Genomic DNA, 17438 nt, shown 5'->3' with positions numbered 1-17438 from the left:
CAAGTCAGGGGGAGTGAGGGGGGAAGGGTGGCACGCACGCACAAAGAATCACCACTAATCGATGAAACAAACTCCACGCGCGACTGCTGCCTTCCATCGTTCCATTTCAATTCTATTCTTTCTCTTGCGGAGTACCAATGAATAAATTTGAACTACTTTGAATCAACCACACACAGAAATCTGCTGCTACCTGTAGTCGTCGGTGATCCTCTTGCAGCAGAACATGTGTCAAAATAATAAACAAAACCTGCCATCGAGATCAGGTGTTTGGCTAATTTCACTGCCACAAGTTGGAAGGAATGAGTCAATCGGTCGACCACCGTGAATACGTAGAATTGTCTGTGACATCCAGGCTGACCTTGATCTTTAACCTCACAACTTGCCCCATTCGCTAATGGAATCATTTGAATTCCATCGTAACAAAAATCGTAAGCAAAAGGAAAAATCGTAAGCTATTTACAAATTGCAGAAACACCTTATAAATAAAGAATAAATTTTCTTAGCGTTCTAGAGGGAATTGTTCGATGGTAATTCCGGAAATTCTTCTAACTATCGCTCCCCCACTTTCACCTATTTTCAAGAAACAGAACTTGCTTATGGGCGGCACGGTGGTGCATGTAAAAAACGGCGCCCGTCCACACGGCAGGGACCGGGTTCAAATCCCATTCGGACCGTCCCCCCGTAGCATGGACTGACTATCCTGCTACGTGGTAAAATAAGTCTTGATACGGCCAGGCCGTTCTAACCGAGCAAAACAAAAAGACCTTGCTTATAGATGGATTTTCTTCGGTTTTCGGGCTATCTTAGCTAGTTGTTGTTGTTGTTGAAGGTTTAAAGAGGTTTTGGACCTCGGGGATCTTAGCTAGTGAATTGTTATCTGTGACTTGAATTACAACTAACTGAAATTCTGAAGTTCTGAAAATGGAGGACTCAGTCCAGAAGAGATTTGAACCCAGAACAGACTGAAGCAGAACAAGCAGAAAACATAGCTTGTCCGTCCAAAAACAGCTTGCTGATATGATTAAAAGGGACAATTGAGATATAAATTATTGCTCGAAAAATTTGATATCTTCACAAGCTTTTAATTCGAGTTCCTGAATACTTCAATTTGTTATATATTCTTAAAACTTAATCATTTTCTTAATTATGTCAGGCAAAGTGTTTTTGTAACTAAATGTGATGTGATGTGATTAACGGCGACGGTCTAGGCGGCAGGACCGGCGATCGAATCCCATCTGGATCGTCCTCCCGTAGCAAGGACTGACTATCCAGCTACGTGGTAAAATAAGTTTCGTAAACCAGAAATGGCCGGCATGACCTCAGAGGTCTTTACGACAAGAAGAAGAAGATATCTGGGAATAGTCAGTTTTACACAGTAGATGAGGCAAGATGAATTTCAAACGCAGATCAGACATATGCCTAGTTGAGTAGTGCATTACACGGTCCCAACTGTTAAATGGTTTGTGGTTAAATATTTCAGCAATACCGACTATTAGCATTAAACCTCTTTCACCACAAGTTCCTATTACACATGACTCTGCTGTTCGGTCCTGAGTTTGCCGGTAACTGATCTCGTCTGCAATGCTCTAACATGAAGAAACGCCTGACGGTACCAAAAGCATTACTTTGCTATCTGCCGCCTTGCAGGAAAATCGCGAATATGTTCATCACTTTGGCGATACAATGGCTGCGCACAGAATCCCCAACCACGGACACACACACACACATACAAACTCACACAAACACACGTGAATGCATCACGAGTCGCACCAGCAATTGGGGTGCAAGGGGGGGTGGGGGTTGAAATTTTCACTCCGTGCAGGCCATACATCATCACTACCGCCCAATTGCTCGGAACTGCTGAAAACCTCGCGAAACACGCGACACATACGCACAACACATGCACATCGTGTGCTCGCAAGAAAGAAGATGGCAGTGGATCCACCCCACCAGCGCGCGGGTGCCAAAAGAGTGAGAGAGAGAGAGAGAGAAAGAGCGAAACAGCGACAAATGCACGAATAGGAAGACGCAGGCGCATTTTTGGCATGCGGGCAAACTAGTTACAAGGGTAGAAGCCCCCTTTTTAACGGGGTAAGTGAGATAAAGCGATGCGAAATGTCGCCATTATGGTTGACCAGATTACAGTGATATTCCGCACCAGACTTTCCCAGACGCCAAGGGTAAAGGAGACCAGGGAATTGGGTTTTTCATTTCGAAGTGCGAATACAAAAATAGTGTTTTTTTTGTGTTTAACATTTATGGAAGTTCAATCTCACATTTTCCTACTTTTGGTGTCTCTCTTCTATAAAGCCAGCTCTTGCACTCCGCACTCTTATACCAAACTGCGCATGTTCTAAAAATGCCAACCTCCCCCCCCCCCCCCCTTAAACTCATCGCAAAAATTGAACAGACACATTAAAAAAAAGTCACGCAGGAAGGTGGGAGAACGCACGCGCCCCCCGAGAGTGTCTGTGAAAAACCGGAACACAAGGGAGCGAAAAATGTGAAGCAAAAATAAAACTTAACACACTTTTCTATGGTAGTGGGACACACTGTTGGGCAATCGCTACTTTGAATCAAGTAACCACCAGTGCAAATACATCAAAAGCGAACAAATTCGAATCCAGCAGCCACAGACACACACGTGTACGAAGGTGGCGATCACGGTGAAACGTTCTTTTTTTTCTCTCTCTCCAAGTTTCTAACACTCGGGTGCGAATTTTGTACGCCGGGTGATAATTATTTTACCGAACACAGCAGAAGACCGTTCCTTCTCTTATATTAGACAGCTTTCACGGTGAACCAATGTAATAAGGACATGTGAATAATCTTAAGCATATGCGACTCGAACCACAAGTCAGCAAAATCGCGCCGTTTTTTTTACTAACTGCATTTGGCTCTTCTTTTTATTACACTAGCACCACAAAACGTTTTACAACAATATCCAAACACCACACCACTGTGCGTCATTACAAAGGTCAAGGAAATTACACGATTGTTAACTAACCATTTTAATGCACTTTACCACACACACACACACGCGACGCACACCAGCACAATCACAGCTATTAAAAACACAAACTTTTACAAAAATCCATATAAAACGCGTTACTACTCACAAACGATGCTGCAGCAGTTTGACAGCAACTAATTTGTTTACGCGCCCGTATGACGGCAGCCAGACGTAGATAAGATAAATAAAACACACCCACCAATCTAGTTGAACGCAAAACGTAACTGTCGTACAAACAAAACAAAAAAACAAACTTTGTCCTCAGTTGGGCGCGCAATTAGCAAACAATAATATACCGGCACAGGTGGTGTAAAAAAAAAGAAGGAAAAACACGCATATTTCTTTTTGCACATTTTTACACTACCAACCAGACACAAGACAAGATGCTTAACTAGGGTAAGGATGTATGAGCAGTTTGACCAGACCAGTCTTAAAGAAAATCACAGATTTTTCTTAATATTGCTGAAGAAGTCATAGCATGTCATGAATGAAGTCAACAGACAATCAAAGATTGCATATTTCTCCCGAGTTTTGGCTCTTTTTGTACCGCTGAGAACGACAAAATTCACAATATTTCAACATTTCCATTTTCCGTACGAATATCACCTCCCCTCCTCACACGATTTATCTGAAGAGAGCATATAAGATGAACAGAATTGGGATCATACCGACAACTACCGATAAACTTTTTGTTTTCCTACCGATAACGAGGAAAATAATCTGGTCACTCTGTGTATGAGACACCACACCGAACAAACTGTCAGATGACGAAACGAAAAGGCGTGCTTACTTAGATGCACCGATAGACCATTTCAACATAATTATTTCACGTGGTTCTTGTAACAGGGCCCTTACACACCCCATTTAAACAGATGCTGCTTCAGTTTCAAAGGCATCTTTCCCCCCAAAGTGCGCTTCTGTGGTAGGTAACTGGCCGCGCGAACCGTAACGAAAAACGGATCACTTTCACACACAGTTTTGCTTTGCCTCACTTTTCCAAGATCATTTTCACCTGCACCGGAGCGCACCAGTAAGCAGAGGCTGTGGAACCGGCAACGAAACCACCTTTCAAATATGCGGCACACACCAAGCCAGAGCTTGGGCTGCACTTTTTCTGCCTTGTCCCTTGAAAGGGGTGTTTGCAGCAACTCTGAAGTACTACTACCTTCTTTGTCTCACCGTCCGCAGAAAGTGAATTTGTACCGAACGCGCTAAAAGGTTAACATACTTTTCACCCGCAGCTGGGAGAACACACCACAGCAGCAGGGCAAAGGCTGCCGTGTATTTTAGGGCTGGGTTGCAGTAGGATGACTATTTTTCCTTTTTTTCCTTTCAAGCACCGCGCTACTAGCCGAAACCGACCCGCGCTGACCGACACCGACTACTAGATTGGTGTGCGAGGTGATGTACAGCACCAAAAGGAGCCGCCACCAAGGACCAGTCAGGAGAAAACAGAACAAACAAAAAAAAAAACGGGAAGTATTCAGCAAAAATGTTACCCCCTCTCCACCACGCAATACTAACGAAAGAGATCCTTTTTTCTCTAGTTTTGCCTTGTGCAGGCGCTTCAATAGCCAGGAGAGGAGGCTCCACTGCGATTATCACACGCGGGTTTCCCCGGGCGAGACGAAGAAAAGTGTCATGGCGACCTTTTCGCTTCCCTGCAAGTCTCGATCATACCAAGCACAACACACACACACACACACACACACGCATGCACGCAATTTACAGCGCGCCATGGTTCTATCTCACTTGCTCGCGCGTCGAATGAAAGACGAGAAGTGGAGGTGCTGCTGCGTTCTACTCACGCGACCGACCGAGGGAAGTGCTGAGCTGCTGAATTGAACTATGCTGGGTGCGGAATGGCGGCGATGACGATGACGGAAAAGATTTTGGATTTGCTTTGCTTCCTATATATTTTTGAGGCGCCTTTTTTGCAGCAGTGTGTTGCAAAAAAAAAGACGATTGGAAACTGGATTTTCGTAGCAATAATATTTTTTCTACCTATACGTTTAGTGCACACGCAGATTCACTACGTTTGTCTTTCTTTTTTTTTATCGAGCACATGCAAGATTGTGGTTTGAAACGCATGGCATACTACACGCAATACAAGGAAGAAAAAAGGACACCACCATTCGAACGCTGATGGCATTCCAGGGGATCATCATGCAACGCAGTGTAACACAAGCCCGCAAGGAAAATGATAGACAAGAGTGAGAAAGAAAGCAAAGCAACAACAAAAAAAAAGATGTAAAACAGTCTAAACACTCACATTTCAATTGCACCGCCTGCTGCTGTTGTTGCTTCCTTAGTTGCTGATGTTGATGCTGCTGCCGGAGCCGGAGCTGCTGCTGCTGAAGCTCTGCGCAACCCGCTTCACTGTCAAACACTGCTCAGTCTGCGACGGGGGCCACTAACGGGGGTATTATGTGTGTCTCCGGGAATGAAAACTTTTTTTTTATCGACATCATCAACCAAAAACCGACGCACACACCCATACACAAACAAGTGTGCACTGTTCCGTCTCTATTCAGCGTTGTCAGCGCTAACGGAGCAGCAGGCAGCAGCGAAAAAAAAAACAACACATCGCTAGAGCAGGAACACATATTGAAGAGCTCCGCTCCTTTCTGCGAGAGAGAGAGAGAAAGAGATAGAGGGAGAGCGGAATGACGCGGTATAACAACACAACAATCGCACAACGATATTGGTAAAACCAGGGGAAGAAAGAAGAAGGAGGCTGTCGTTCACTCACACACACTGACGACCCGTATACGGTTGTGTGCTATGTTGTGCAAAGTAAAGTACGGTTTGTGCTATACACCGTCATGCTTTAGCGCGCGTTCTGGCTTCGCTCTCGCTCACACCATTTGTGAGAAAGACGCGCACTGGCTGCGTACGTGAGGAAGGTGGCGTTTCAGCGTATTTTCTATGGCTGCGGTGTGGGACGTCGTTTGTTGACATTATGTCATTTTCTGTGCCCGCATAAACAGATGACTTTCGGAAGGGCAATTAAAAACAAAAAAATGCTCTTAAATATCGAAAAAAGATCGCATGTTTGAAAGAATATTTATCCCCAATTAGGAGGCTTTGAAGAGAAGTACTGCTCTTCCACCGTTCCTCACGTTACTTTGCTACTCTTGGATTGTGTGCGTGTGGATATATGATTTCAGTGCGGATAAGCCCCAATATGCGTGCGTGTGTGTGTGTGTGTGTATCCGAAGTGCTCCCTTCTCTCCACAGTCCGCTAGACTGTACCGAGTAAGTGGTGAGGTTTCGATGTATTGAATTTTTCGCGGGGAGCATGCTTCGACAAAATGTCGGCCGCTTGCGCACTGACGGTGGTGGTAGTGGCAAGCAGCAGTTGGTACAAAGAAGGAGAAAAAAAACCGATATATTATATGCAGCAGCAAAGAGAAATGTAGCTCTTCGCTGGCGCTACTAGACCGCTATTATTGCTCATTAATTTACCGGCCGGAACACAGCCGACCGGCGGGTCGCCAACGGTGAAGGTTATCGCATTTGTTGTGTTGAATTTTTAATATGCCGGTCGCCTTTGGGCCTTTGGGTTCGATTGTGTTGGGAAGGCGTGCGCTTTGCAGTCGTCTTCTCACGATGGGCCTGCTGCTTCACACAACACACACCAAGAAAGGGAGCGTTTCCGCTACCTCCGCACACTTCCAAATCCATTCTCTAGCAGCGTGCTTGTGTGCGTGTGCTTCACTGAAGGGAAAGAAGAAACACGAGGGGATATAGGAACGCATACACACACAAAACTAACTACAAGTTATTCTGTCTCTTTCTCTCAAAAATACACACACACACACACGAATAAAAAGAGTGCGTGTTAACAAAAAAAAACAACCCCCTGTACAAGCAAAATCGTTTTGCAAAATTCCTCTCTTTTTCTCTGTTTTACGCTTGTGCAGCAATGAAAAAAAAAGTCTCGCAACCGGCTTTCATGTTGCGTTGGTAGTCCTTTTAATTTTAAGCTGAAAAAAACACATCATAGCAACCCGTGTTCTTCTCTTTTCCATTTACTTTCGTTCGTTATCCTTTAAAATGTAAAAAAATGTTTATTCTCTTTCAATATTTAAAAACACCTTTTCGTTCTACCTGTTCAACATTGCCAATTGGAACAGTGTGATGAGCAAGTGCGGCAAAATGCAAGGGAAAATAAGTTACATTTTCCTACCTGCGTCTATCGCAGCCTACCTGCCCTGGTGTAACACTTGCGCAATTTAAATCCATCGGCCACGAGCAATTAACCGTTGCGTCAAAGGGAAAACTGTTAAATAAAAAAAACATCCGGTCTAGAACCAATAAAGAAACAAGGAAACACGATTTAAAAACAAAAAGGATATCGAGAAGGCAAAATCTCAGCCACATTCATTTTATGTTATGTTTTTTTGTTGCTTCCATTAGCATTTAATTTTCGTAAAGGAACAATCTGCCATACAACCACAAACATGCAAAAATGGGTACAATATACTAAGCAGAAGGAGAAAGTGTTACGTTTCCTCGATCTGCACTGCCTTTATAGTTCATCTCACCGGTTTCCATTGTCCTTTTCTCCCTTGTATGCTTTCCCGAACGAAAAACCTTTCTTATGTGTAACATTTCACGGTATCAGACCCAACCCCAATATGGCCCCCCCCCCATCACACGAATCCCTCTAATCGGCTCTCTCCGTCTCGCTAGTCCCTTCCCTTAGTAACTTCCGCATGCCTTCGCGACCGCGACCTTACCCATTCTCTGTGGTCCGTCTGGGTTTGCGTTTGGGTTTTTTCCGTTTTTTCCCAACCGAACCGAAAAGAAAATCCTTTTTCGCCTGGGAGGCGGTTTGCCGAAACAAAAACCACTCACCAAAAAAAAAAAAAAAAAAAACAGAAAGGCTCGCTCAAGATTTCTGTCTGGCGCGCCGGACCAAGAGACGATGCCGTGATGACTGATGATGGTGCTGCTGATGGGATGGGTGAACTTAAGGGTAGAAGTAGAGGGTAGATTTTCTTTTTGCGCTGTCCTTGCAAAGAATGGAACATTTTTTCGTCGTGGGTGTAATGTACGAGCCTTTTAACCTTGCGAAGATAGTGAAGATGATAAAAAGCATCTAACCACACCACACCACATAATCGGTATGAAATGTGGCATCATATGTTCCGGAGAATGGCCTAATGGCTTTGTTTTTATTTGTGGGCTTTTCAAGATTTATTTGTACAGCTTATCAAACGTTAATGGGTTTCGTTTTTTAAATTGGCATATTTTTATAATTTTCTCAATCAGAGAAAAAAAAAGTGTCAATATTTTATTTAACAAAAATTTCTTATATGTGTTTTATTCAACAGTTTATAAAAAAGAAAACTGGCTTGTATCACTTATTAAACTATACTTTCTTCTTTTTACCAAAAAGTGTATCATAGCAACCAGAAACAGTTTCCATACGAATTACTGGCAAGCGAAAAAACCAACCCACATGCGTGAATGTTCGGAAAAATCCATGAAGCTGTGGGGTGTGAAAAAATCGATATCTTAAACGTTTTTCCCAGCTGTTGTACGGAACCGGGGATTGGTAGTTAGGATTAGAGAAAGAGCGAGAGAGAGAGAGAGAGAGAGAGAGAGAGAGAGAGAAGGAGAGAGAGCACAACAGTTTTATTAATCCAGCGGCAAACACTGGAGAGAATCATTGGTTTATGCAAAGGTTGTTACACAGGAAGTGGAATTTGCCTTTTGTTTTACTAAGGAGTGTTACAGAAATTATTTACCAAATACCAATGTACCTGTTTTGGACCGATCTACCATAAGCAGAATTGATTATCTAAATATGAACGAAACCCAGAAATGCCAAGATTAGGTTGTTGTCTCAAGACGTAAGGTAAGAAACTTATCGGACAAAGCACCACGTGAGTCAGGGTTTTAATGTTGTCCTGCTGTGCTCCGGATTTCTTCATCTTGTACGGACAAAGGCTCCGAAAAAGGCTTCGTCAAAAGATGGCAAAATCACTGATACCATGTCTCATTGTCTTTTAGAAGACACAAAGTTCCAAGTTCAACCATTATGCCAAGTGCATTTCTCAACATCACTACATTCGAGATAACAAATGAAATTTTACATAAAATGTAGGAAAAATATATATTCTTCATGGAATACAGGCCACGTTTGCCCTAATCAGTATAGTACACACTAACAGAATACTGTTGCGCCGCTATTATGAGAGAGTTATTTACACAACAGATACATTTCCGTCCGCATCCTCGCATCAATCAGGAACATCAGAAGCACGCATGGGTTCTCACCATTTCCGCAAACCTTACTTACAACAACCGGTTTGCCGTTTTGGGGGCCACGTTCTACGTTGCGGCGGCCCTATCGCCACTATCAGGAAGCAATCCTTGCGTTGCCGCCAGAATATCACTGTTTTGTTGAAGCATTTTCTTCACCTCTTTGATTTGGTTGTACATGTTCTAGGGGGAGGAAAGGAAAAGGCAAAATTTGGTATCTTTGTTTGTTGTTGCAAATGTGTGTACAATTTGTCCTTCTTACCATGAAGCACATCACTTTATATTGATTCTGGCGTGCCGTTAGTCCCTTATCGCTACCATCCACATCTCCCACGATCGGGATCGTCGTCGTTGCGGTGGATGTGGTGCTTGGCATTGATTTGCCAGCGATCGTTTTCGATACTTCACCGTCCGTGCTTATCTCTTCCTTCAAATCTTCCCGGTGCTGTTTCAGCTGTTCGCGCAAATCGTACAGTGCGTCGACGTACGCACCGACATCCTTCATGAGGAATTGTGTCTGCAGGAAGATCGTCTGTGCCTTCTTGTACCAGTCGGCCAAACATTCGGCTTCCTGTTCCACTGCCTGTCGGACACCATCGTTAAGCAGCGTTTTGAGCCGCTTGCCCGTTTCCGCTATCTTCACCTTCTCCAGCACGTGGAACTGTTCGTCGTTGTAGGTGAGGGAGCGGGTGGCCCGATCGCGCAACATGTGCTGCCAGGAATCGCGTAGCCGATTGACGAGCGATTTTGCCTTCTCGCTGTCACGGTTCTTGTTCGGCGTACGTAACGCCCGGTAGCCGGAGTTCCATTCGCGCACGAGCGATTCCTCCTTGACGAAGCGTCCGTACAGCTGCTGGATCGGTTCCGAAACACGCTGAAAGTCTGTCTTCTGCTTTTCGTAGCTGGTGTGTATGTTTGCACCGAATTTTTGGTATGTTTCGTGCTGTTAAGGGGGATAGGGGAAAATATGTGAATATTAAAACATTTCCAGACCGACAACGTGTGTCGAAAGCTTAACAAAAGAAGGATAAAATTAATTACATTGGACGCTGCAACTTCAAACATCTTAGCCAGTTCAGAGATCAATCCTTCTATATCTTCCAAATGGCGGGTTCGTCTGAAAATGGAAAACAGACTTGTAAAAAAAGGTTGTTCTCTAAAACGAAATTCTCTTTAACCGCCAACTTACTTAAGTAACTTTACCAGGAAACCGGCCAAAAAGCCGGAAAATTGATGCACCGATTTGTTCATCAGTGTATCGAGCAGGGACATGCTTTCCACCCGCCGTTTACATTCGTGCCCCACACTGCATGCCACCTTTGCCAGGCTGGCATCATTCTCCACCGAAATGCCGTTCGGGAATGTAGGGAATTTGGGCAGATCCCATTCAGTCGGTAAGATTACGTTATAGTTCTCAATGTTGAATAGCATTACGGGATTGTTGGCTTCGGTGGGTGGATATCCTCGTGCTAAAAGGTAAAAATAAAAAGGGAAACATTAATACGGAACCATAGACCAACCTTTTTGGTCTACCCTAACTTACCGCTAGTGTTGGCATCCACCTTCGTAGCAAACAGTTCATTTTCTAGGAGTAGTAATTGCGATGCCTGCGGCACATCTGTCTGGGCAAGGATATGCTCCCGTAGGTGAACGAGCGTTTGCTCCGGTTCCAGGTACACCTCGATCGAGGTCGCTCGGTTCACATAGAATATGTGCAGCACCGTTTTGTTGAGAATGTTTTGCACCTCGACAAAAAACTTATCAAACGACCACATACGGCCCTGGCTTTCCTCGAGCAGACCGGCCATTAGGGGCGTTACGAGTTGCTTCAGGCCTTCCTTTAGCTGACAGTGCGCTGGCAGATGTTTCGACCATTCGATCGGACCATTCTCGCTCGTCTGCGTACCGGAAATGACTCCCGGAGCTTTCTTGGTCGTGATGTGATACATCGTTTCCTTGTTCTTCCGGCCACCGTACGGACGGAAGGGTAGATTGCCGGTTGCTACGTGATACAGCGTAACACCAATCGACCACAGATCCACGTTGGCCGTGAAGCTACGATTGATGGACTTCCGTAGTACCGCACGCTCGTACATGTCCGGATGAAGATACTCCTCCGTACCGTACAGTGAAGCGAACTGTTGATTTTCTCCCAACTCTCGTGCAGCACCAAAGTCCGTCAGCTTGTACACCGTTTGTCCATCCTCGGAGATGTACTTCATAATGTTGCCCGGTTTCAAATCACGATGAACCAGATTGTTATCGCGCAGATGTTTCATCCCCGCGGAAAGATGCTCCAGCACGAGCAAGAACTCTTTCTGCGGCAACCCGTACGTGTTTTCCGGATCGTCCAGTATGTTGAACAAACTTCCACCCGTGCACAGCTCCATCACGATCACCTTGCCGCGTCCTTCCTGATCGTCCTCGATGTCCAGCAGCTTCACGATGTTATTATGGTTAACCTTCCGCAGTACCTCGAACTCACGCATCTGCACATCCTGCGGACGCATATGGCTGAGTTGGTTGAACGTTTTGACCGCCACCGGTTCGCCATTGTGCTTGTTAACGCCTTGGAAGACGGCTCCAGTGGAACCCTTGCCCAGCACACTGGTCGTGCACCAGACGTAGTTCATCGATCCACGTAGGAACGAGTTCATGTTGGCCTCGAAGGTGGCTCACGTCGTGCAGAAAAAAACGGGCTTTTCCTTTTTTTATCGAATCTTAACACACTTGCCTTGCCCCTTTCGTATGGTATCCAGGATCGTACAGAGGGTCTGATGTTATGTCGGGAGGAATTGCACCAACGCGAACGGGAACGCACATTGAATTTTCATACAGAGTTGCACTTTCATAAAAATTAGTAAGCAATCATCGCTGCACACACCAACAACGATCATCAATGTTATTCTTTTATCAGCATTTGACACTGAAACACAAGCTGCGTACAGAGAGGTGTGAGCTGAAGGCGCTTCTACACATAGCAACACAGTGCTTCCTATAAGATTTGCAACTTATTCATATGCTTGTCATTATTTTGCAAAATTATTCATTTCGAGCGTGGTATTGACGATATATGTAACGTTAATAAAAGATTGTTTTTTTTTTTATTGCTTCCTGCTTCAGAATGATTTTGAATCGAAAAGTTGGTTCAGTCATACAACGATGACGAAGGGCAATATTTTCTTTCTTACTCAGCAAATAAAACGTGCGTTGAGACGTGAATTAGCAGTGTGCTATTTTAAGATCATTTATTTGTTTAAACTACTAATTTTAAATGTCTCCTTCCAGTTTTGATGGCGCATCTTTGAGTTTACTCGTTTATAACCTCTGCGAAAGATAAGAGGGCAAAACATGATTATTTTTTTTTAGTAAAGTAGTATGACAAAAATAATTCCAAATGAAGCTGATCAAACACATTCGTATTTAGTAAAAGAAATCAAAACTTTAGGTTTAGTTAAAATACAATAAGTTCACACAGGTTGTGTTAATTTCAAATCGATGCAAACACACGGAATTACTCGGAGTTGATAATAAAAAGAACTTACGACGAATACACAAAACTATAACAGGGTAGATAACTTATTTTTCATCTGAAAAATGATAAATAAATAGTCAAAAAATCATGTCATGGTATTGCATCGTGGGTACGATGTGTTGGCTCGGTAAGCACTGTAACTAGGATGATACCGATTCCTTGAGTCGCCCACTAGTGGGTGATGCAATAATCATATGCTTCAAAAGGGGGATTTTTCAGATGTGTTTGTCCCAATTGTGATAACACTTTGTAATCTCGGGGATTTAATTCCTAAATCATCGGACGCAGTGAATACTTACTCTCCGGTTTGCCACCCTGCCATTTGGTGAATTTGATGTGCGAATCATCCCGTCGGGCGGCCTGAACTCTCAGATCCGGCCTCAGTGCCTTTCGCAGCAAACGTGCAGCGATGTTGGAGTAGTTGATGTAGCTGAAAACCCGCAAAAGAGATCAATCGTTAGCACGGTTTTAGGTGCAAGCACCAGCTGCATTCGCTGCTTACTTAAGTCCAACAGTTCTCCATGCAGCCATGTTGGTGTTTTCAATCTACAGATGTGATTACCGATTAAAATCTGCCACTGTACGGATTGCTGTGGAAAGAGTTTACAACAGGCTAGTAAGATTAGTTGTGAATTTTCTTTGCAAATGCAATTTAGGTACCTTTTTGTACGGCTCTCTGCTGTAATTTGCTCGCAACAATAGCAAAACAAAACACTGTCAAAAATTCCATATGCAAAAATGAAGCGTTTTAGCTGTCAAAACGCTTGAAACGCTTCATTTCTACCGTGTTCGGTTTGACGTATATCGCAGACAACAACAAAGCAACGGGGATCAGTGAAATAGCTGGACGATTAGGTTAATGTTCCGATAAAAAGTATTTTGTTAGCTTTAGTACCCGCCTTTGTTCATTAGTTGCAGCGGCAGCGCGAACACCGCTAAGCCTTTAGTGAATGCAAGCATCCTGAATTCCGCCAATACTCCCATTCCCCCGGAACGAGCCCATCCAGCTGTTCTGTATCGTGTTTATCAGCTACGTTGTTAACGATTAGTACTGCGCTACCAACAACTGTTCCCATGCAGTCTTGGCACTATTGGATTAACAAAACTGCAGTTCTTTAATTTGTTGCTTCACGCACATTTGTACTACCCGTGGAACTTCGATTCACTTACACGGGAAGCTGACGTCAGTGCGCGCTAGTCTCGACACAACGGACGACCTGGAGGAGAACGGGTTTGAGGTGGAATTCGCTGTGTATTGATGGTACTGATTGACCACCACACAAGGGTGTTACATATGTGAACAGATATCTCACTCCGCCCGTGAGAGCGCACGCACCGCGAAAACAAAATATCCACATTCCAAGCGTGAAAATTTCACCAATGGCAGAGGCCGGATTGGATGGTGCAGCGGTCGCGAGGAAAACCAATGCGATAAGCAAGTAACAGCACCAGTGTAGTTCCTCTCTTCGTGCAGCATAATTCCGTGGTGTTTCATTCAATCCAATTAGTGTGACGCAAAGGGTCGTTCTTTTTTTTGGTGCGCGTTCGGAAGTGAAGATAGTGGACGGTGGGTGTGACATACTCGCGTTGCAAAAAGAAAAAAAAACACCTAATAATTAGTTGATCCGTCGTTTGGCTTGCCTCGATGATAGGGTGTCGTTGGTAAACAAACCAAACCGACGATTAGTAATACGCTCAACGTTAACGAGCCGATACGCACACCCATAAAGGAGCACATACGATGGAGCACCACGGGACGGATTTTCATCGCAGCTCAAACTCACTGGATTCCGATTCGAAGTCTAGTTCACTCAACTCCAAGCACGGAATGGATACGATTGTATGTAGTGAAACATCATTTAAAGTATTCATATTTGCTATTAACAAAATCCCGATATCGATCCGTTTTAGGTTGCGAACGAGAATGGCTTTACGTATCTTTCCGGTGAGAACATGCAGGACCGGAAAAGCGATGTTTCGTACATCTGCCCATACAGTGGGCCAGCAATCGGTACACTCACAATCACCAACTATCGCTTACACTTCCGATCGCAGCCTGCATCCGATAAAGATCCGGTGATCGTTGTCGACTGTCCGCTCGGAGCGGTCAGCCGTATCGAGAAGGTTGGTGGTGCAAGTTCGCGGGGTGAAAATTCCTACGGTATAGACATTTTTTGCAAGGACATGCGTAACTTGCGGTTCGCACACAAGCAGGAAAATCATTCCCGGCGTACCGTGTTCGAGAAGCTGCAGCTTTATGCGTTCCCGCGCGCCAACGATGGGCAGCTGTTTGCGTTTAACTATCGTGAAAAGTTCCCCGAGGATGGGTGGACGGTGTACGAACCGGTTGCGGAACTGCGCCGGATGGGTGTAAACAGTGCGAACAACGATACGTGGCGCATTACGCGCATTAACGAACGGTATGAAATATGCGACAGCTACCCGTCGGTTTGGGCCGTACCGAAGACGGCCAAGGACGATCTGTTGAAGCTGGTGGCAGCGTTCCGATCCCGCAACCGGTTGCCGGTATTGTGCTGGATTCATCCCAAGTCGCTCGCAACCATTACGCGCTGTTCGCAGCCACTGGTCGGTGTGGGTGGTAAGCGGAGTGAACCGGATGAAACGTACATTAATCTCATCATGGAAGCGAACGCCCAGTCAGACAAGCTGTCGATCATCGATGCGCGGCCGAGCGCGAACGCGATCGCAAACAAGGCGAAGGGCGGTGGTTACGAGTCGGAAGATGCGTACAAGAACGTTGAGTTGACGTTTTTGGACATCCACAACATACACGTGATGCGGGAAAGTTTACGAAAGCTGAAGGAAATTTGCTTCCCGGCCAACGATGACCACAAGTGGCTGTCGGCGGTGGAAAGTACGCTGTGGTTAAAGCACATCAAGTGCATTCTGGGCGGTGCCGTACGGATTGTCGATCGGGTGAGTCGTTACGTTTTGTGAAGAAATTAGCATAATGACCGTGCGGGTCAAGCAAAACAGACAAGCGATGATGAATGATATGATAACCACCGGCTTCCCCGTGTGCTAAGGAGTATGAGTCATGAATGTTTGCTTCCCCTTCTTTCACCCTTAATTTAGATCGAAAATATGCGAATGTCGGTAGTGGTGCACTGTTCGGACGGTTGGGATCGTACGTCACAGCTGACGGCGTTGTCGATGCTGCTGCTCGATCCATACTATCGAACGCTCAAAGGCTTTCAGGTGCTGATCGAGAAGGAATGGCTTAGCTTTGGACATAAGTTCGAACAGGTTGGTAATTGGGGTTTCTTTCGGTTGTAAAGCTATCAACACAAATAATCTCTCCCAATCGGTTCCTTATCTTACCCCCAACCCTGTAGCGTATCGGACACGGTGACAATCATCATTCAGATGCGGACCGTTCACCGGTGTTTCTACAGTTCATCGATTGTGTATGGCAGATATCGAAACAGTTCCCGCACGCACTAGAATTCAACGAATATTTTCTAATAACGATCCTCGATCATCTGTACTCGTGTCGATTTGGAAGCTTCCTGTACAACACCGAACGGGAACGGGTTGCAAATGGTACGTAAGAGGTTAAGAGGAGGGAAAATAGTATTATCTTTATTTAATCAACTTTCCTGCTTGTAGATCTCAAAACTCGTACCGTCTCGCTGTGGTCGTTTATCAACTCATCGCACGAAGAATACCGTAATCCGCTGTACGGTGGACTAAGTAACTATCTCAGCTCGATGCCAGTACAGACGGTACTGCGGCCGGTCGTTAGCATGCGGCACATTCGTCTCTGGAAGGGTCTATACTGCCGGTGGAATCCAAGCATGCGGCAACAGGATCCAATCTATCAGCGTACGCGCGAACTGCTAGCACTGCAGGCGGAACTGATGAAACAGCTGGAAGATTGTCGAACGGAACGTGTTCTCAACTAGGTATACCGCACAGAGAAGGTGATGTGAGGACACTAGTGGAGTGCTTTAAGAAATTGCAGCCCACGCATGATGGAGTTCCCTCGTGTTAGCTTTGAGGATCACATCATATGCGGTGGCCGAGAGTAGTATTTGGCGAACAAAAGCAAGCAAACGTAATAACACAGGAGGTATTCTTTTTTTTTGGTTGTAAGAAATTCTAATAATCGAAAGCGATAAGTTGATTAGGGTCAAAATTTAATGCAAAAAATCACACAAACACACACAATGTATTTGTTGCGTGCTAATATTGTTTAAACTGTACTGTATTATTAATAAAAAAGAACGAAAGTGTCTACTAACACGTATAATGTTCGTAGTCCGTTGAATTAATTTGTTCTAAGAGATTTTTGCGTATTATTAACTTTCTCTTGTAGGAGCTTTATCAAAATTAGTCAACTGAATTCAGCCATTACCTACTGAATATCCGAAAAGGTTCGCACAGTATAATTGAACGGTATATGGAAAACGTCGTCAAAGCTAATGCATTACCCTTTCTTCATAAATGCGAAGGGACTAGTTATTGTAAGGATGTCCTTTCTCGAACTGGGTTAATTTATAAATTAATCAGTTCTTAACATAACATCCGTAATGTCATCGTAAAAGGTATTTCTGAGGTATAATATACTGCCATTGTCAAGGTTCGTGAACT

At 44.6% G+C, this 17438-nt stretch overlaps 4 protein-coding genes across 53 annotated transcripts in view; 1 reads left to right on the top strand and 3 right to left on the bottom strand.

Moving 5' to 3' along the window:
- LOC125766582 (zinc finger protein 271) overlaps positions 1-5667 on the bottom strand; it is a 58362-nt gene extending 52695 nt beyond the window's left edge. For 10 of the 48 annotated variants that reach the window (XM_049432688.1, XM_049432721.1, XM_049432693.1 and 7 more), the window contains exon 1: positions 5286-5661. The gene's annotated coding sequence lies outside the window, so the exon portion shown is untranslated. Of the gene's footprint in view, positions 1-4241; positions 4464-5285 lie in introns of those variants that run through there. The other 38 variants (XM_049432734.1, XM_049432713.1, XM_049432712.1 and 35 more) reach the window with 11 other exon arrangements.
- Positions 5668-9114: 3447 nt separating this feature from the next.
- On the bottom strand, positions 9115-12335 carry LOC125766588 (serine/threonine-protein kinase TBK1). The gene is made up of 5 exons (XM_049432743.1): positions 10833-12335; positions 10479-10758; positions 10331-10406; positions 9552-10232; positions 9115-9472 (listed from the first exon to the last, which is right to left on the bottom strand). The coding sequence occupies exons 1-5, from the start codon at positions 11944-11946 to the stop codon at positions 9359-9361; spliced, it is 2265 nt and encodes a 754-aa protein (XP_049288700.1). The 5' UTR covers positions 11947-12335; the 3' UTR covers positions 9115-9358.
- Positions 12336-12499: 164 nt separating this feature from the next.
- LOC125766621 (protein stunted-like) lies at positions 12500-13567 on the bottom strand. 3 transcript variants are annotated; one of them, XM_049432817.1, is made up of 4 exons: positions 13485-13567; positions 13327-13402; positions 13124-13254; positions 12500-12616 (listed from the first exon to the last, which is right to left on the bottom strand). In XM_049432817.1, exons 2-4 carry the CDS (start codon positions 13353-13355, stop codon positions 12600-12602), a joined length of 177 nt encoding a protein of 58 aa, XP_049288774.1. In that variant the 5' UTR covers positions 13356-13402; positions 13485-13567; the 3' UTR covers positions 12500-12599. The 3 variants fall into 3 exon arrangements, with proteins under 3 accessions (XP_049288774.1, XP_049288775.1, XP_049288772.1); XM_049432818.1 differs by lacking the exon at positions 13485-13567 and adding an exon at positions 12835-12879 and having other exon boundaries at positions 13327-13456; XM_049432815.1 differs by lacking the exon at positions 13485-13567 and having other exon boundaries at positions 13327-13457.
- Positions 13568-13634: 67 nt separating this feature from the next.
- Positions 13635-17228, top strand: LOC125766593 (myotubularin-related protein 2). Its single transcript, XM_049432763.1, has 5 exons — positions 13635-14664; positions 14736-15761; positions 15921-16091; positions 16181-16388; positions 16455-17228. The coding sequence occupies exons 1-5, from the start codon at positions 14566-14568 to the stop codon at positions 16748-16750; spliced, it is 1800 nt and encodes a 599-aa protein (XP_049288720.1). The 5' UTR covers positions 13635-14565; the 3' UTR covers positions 16751-17228.
- Positions 17229-17438: the final 210 nt, after the last annotated feature.

Source organism: Anopheles funestus, chromosome 2RL (assembly GCF_943734845.2).
Source record: "Anopheles funestus chromosome 2RL, idAnoFuneDA-416_04, whole genome shotgun sequence".
In the NCBI taxonomy this organism is placed as follows: domain Eukaryota; kingdom Metazoa; phylum Arthropoda; class Insecta; order Diptera; family Culicidae; genus Anopheles; species Anopheles funestus.
Note: the sequence above shows the minus strand (reverse complement) of the source record. Positions and strands in the feature narration are given on the sequence as shown.